At 44.2% G+C, this 3,285-nt stretch overlaps 1 protein-coding gene and 1 pseudogene across 1 annotated transcript; both read left to right on the top strand.

Moving 5' to 3' along the window:
- The first annotated feature begins 777 nt into the window (after nt 1-777).
- On the top strand, nt 778-996 carry LOC102982009 (SNRPN upstream reading frame protein-like). Its single transcript, XM_055083674.1, has one exon. The coding sequence runs from the start codon at nt 778-780 to the stop codon at nt 994-996; it is 219 nt and encodes a 72-aa protein (XP_054939649.1).
- Nucleotides 997-1,202: 206 nt separating this feature from the next.
- On the top strand, nt 1,203-1,928 carry LOC102982299 (small nuclear ribonucleoprotein-associated protein N-like; annotated as a pseudogene).
- The last annotated feature ends 1,357 nt before the right edge of the window (nt 1,929-3,285 follow it).

Here is a 3,285-nt window from a genome sequence, read left to right on the forward strand (position 1 = left end):
ATACATTCCCACCAACAGTGTAGGAGGGTTCTTGGGGCAGCTAGTTGAAATAGAGATTATCTGGTTGTTGCAGAGATATCCACATGCAAAAGAGAATTTACTGTTTTATAATTTTAATACCAATCCATTAAGATATATTTATTGCATATTCACAGTGTTTCATAGCCTTTAGTCATTGGGAGAAAGGATAAAAATGAATATCAAAAAGGTGACTACCTGACTGTATTCTAAGGGTTTTTTATATAGTGAAGTCATAGCTCATAACACATTAAGGGAATTGACACAGCTGCTTTGTAAAGTCAGACATTCTGGAATTGTTCTAGAATAAATCTTATGTGAAAATTAACTGAAGAAATTCAGAGCACTGACACCAGTAAGAAAGGAGAATGAGCTTTCTAGCAACATACTTGGTCAGTTGGATCTACTATAATTGTTCTTCAATGCTCACCTAGCACTTGCTTTAGCAATATATTTCTCCAGGGGGAAAATGGCCAAACAGGAAAACCTGAGTCTCCTCAGCTATTTCTCAGCAGTGATGTAAGTCTTTTAAATCAGATCTGTTGAGTTTCACGTTCCTACCTCTGAAGCTATTGGGGATGGCCTAGAGGAAGGCAAGTTGAAAGGCAGCTAACAAAAGTGGGTTCGGGGGGTTTGGCCACACATGTGCAGCCTGAGCCGGAGTGATTGGTTGGTGCTGCCGTGGCAGGAGCAGCGCAGAACGGGGCGGCCGCTGGAGATGCCTGACCGGTTCTGTTCTGCTCTGAGGCCAGCGGTGTGATGGAGCGGGCCAGGGACCATTCACACCTGAGGTGGACTGTGGAACAGCATGTACCAGAGGTAGAAGTCCAAGTCAAACATAGAAGAATAGCCTCACTGAGCAACCAGGAGTGTCACCTGTACCCGAGGCGATCTCAGCAGCAGCAGCAAGTCCCTGTGGTGGATTTCCATGCAGAACTGAGACAGGCATTCTTAGCTGAGATACCAAGAGGTGGTTAAAGCAGTATTGGAACACCCAGGTAGCTGATTTCAAGAGAAAACAAACAAACAAAATAAAAACAGGCTCTATCTACTGTTTGAAGCTTCTGCTCCAGCTTGTATTGTTTGGTGGAGAACCTACGACATACCTTAATCTGTAGCCTTCCCTTAGGTCTTAAGGATCCCGAAACTTTCCTGTGGACATTGGATTTGGTGGAGTAGCAATCATGACTGTGGAAAAGAGCAGCAAGATGCTGCAGCACATTGACTCCAGGATGACATGTGTCCTGCAAGATGATTGGGTCTTCACTGTCACCTTTAAGGCTTTTGACAAGCATATGAACTTGATGCTCTTTGATTGTGATGAGTTCAGGAAGATCAAGCCAAAGAATTCAAAGCAACCAGAGCGAGAAGAAAAGCGGGCTTTGGATCTGGTGTTGCTGTGCCAGGAGAACTTGGTTTCCATGACTGTGGAGGGACCACCCCCCAAAGGTACTGGCATTGCTTGGATATCACTTGCTGGAGCTGGAGGAGGCCCTGCGGTTGGCAGAGCAGCTGGCAGAGGTGTTCCACCTGGTGTTCCAATTCCCCAGGCTCCTGCTGGATTAGCAGGCCCTGTCTGAGAGGTTGCCGGGGGAGGCATCCGAACAGGTAATGACCCTACAGGGAAGAGGCACTGTAGCAGCTGCTGCAGGTGCTGCTACTGCCAGCACTGCTGGAGCCCCAACTCGGTATCCACCAGGACAGGGGACTGCCCCCACACCTGTTGGTTGAGCAGCCCTACCTCCCGGAATTATGGCTCCTGTACCTGCTATGGGACCACACATGGGCCCACCAATTAGGCTTCCCCTACTTGAGGGACTTCAATAGGCATGCCCCCTCCAGGAATGAGACCCCCTCCACCAGGAATAAGAGGTCCACCTCCACCATGAGTGTGGCCACCAAGACCCTAGGATACTATTGATCCTTCTTAGTCACTTTTTTCCTGCAGTGCGTCTTGTGGAATGTGTGTAGTGTTAGTGAGCTTTTGTCTCCTCTGCTGCATTAATATTAGCTAATAAATGCATAGAGCAATAAAGAAAAGTGCGTTCAGAAGGAGGTAGATGAACTTCATCTAGAAATTTCAGAGATTGATTGGGGATTGAGACAATTATCAAGAGGAAAGGTGTGGACCCAAATAGAGAACCAATACTGGCAAAATTAAGGCGAAGTAGGTCGGAGGAGACAAATAGTACTAGATAACAACTCATAAATAACATTTATGAACTATAGACTACATCCCAGGCACTCTTCTAATCACTTTACTTGTATTAACTCAGTGAATCCTCTCAACAACTTGATGTGATAGATACTTACATTATTCCCCAATGTCTTATCTCATATCATCCCAAAAGGAGACCTGGGGACCAGGATTTGGATTCAATCCCAGGGCAATGATATCAGGTGCTCTGTCTTCTATGAGAGCGTGGAAAAGTCAGTCAAGGAAGGGAGGAAAACCAAATAAGTTCTGTTAATTAGTGGTGTCTGCCATGGGCAACCAGGACTCCAAATGCCACTGGAAATGCTGTATAGAATATGCCTCAGCATTGTTCCACTGAAGGACAGGGAAGCGTTAGATTTTATCTGCCAGCTCCTACCCTTCATTAGTTGAGGATTGCTTCTGAGGCATTAATTCCTAGGCACTGTCATGTTATCATATTCCAAAACATCATCAGGAAGAGAAGCAGTCTTTGGTATATAAGGAGCTGCAGATGGTGTCAGAGCAATGACAGCATCTGCTTCACTGAGTGTGCATATGAGGAACATGGGACACAAAATTAACATCATTCAGTTTGGATTTATTCTAGAAATAATGACCATTGACTGAAGCTAGGTTTCTATATTCTGCCTGTGTTTACATGGGTAACTCAGTACAGCTAAAGCTGATGAAACAGACAAGAATAGAAAAGACATCTCACACATGGAATCCATAGCTAACAGTAAGACACAGTTCATTGGTTCGTTCATTTATTCAATCATTTGTACTTTCATCCAAAAATTTATTAAGTGCCAGGGTTGAGTTTAGTAGTGTTTTATGCACTGCGGATGGGGTGGGGAGAGGGGTATAAGGAGAACAATTATGACAAGGTTACTGTTGTCATGCAGCTGACATGTTATTGGAGAGACAAAATAAATAATTTCAAATGATAATGAATACATTGAATAAAATAGACATCTACGTGACTAATTACAATGCTAATAGTTATTCAGAGCACCAGCAACTTGGCCATAATTGCCAAAGAAAAAGGGAACATCCACTTCTTACCAGAA

The sequence above is a fragment of the Physeter macrocephalus genome, unplaced genomic scaffold, assembly GCF_002837175.3.
Source record: "Physeter macrocephalus isolate SW-GA unplaced genomic scaffold, ASM283717v5 random_1914, whole genome shotgun sequence".
Taxonomy (NCBI): domain Eukaryota; kingdom Metazoa; phylum Chordata; class Mammalia; order Artiodactyla; family Physeteridae; genus Physeter; species Physeter macrocephalus.

Coding starts and splice junctions, on each gene's coding strand:
- LOC102982009 (XM_055083674.1), top strand. CDS start 778: ATGGAGCGGGCCAGGGACCATTCACACCTGAGGTGGACTGTGGAACAG.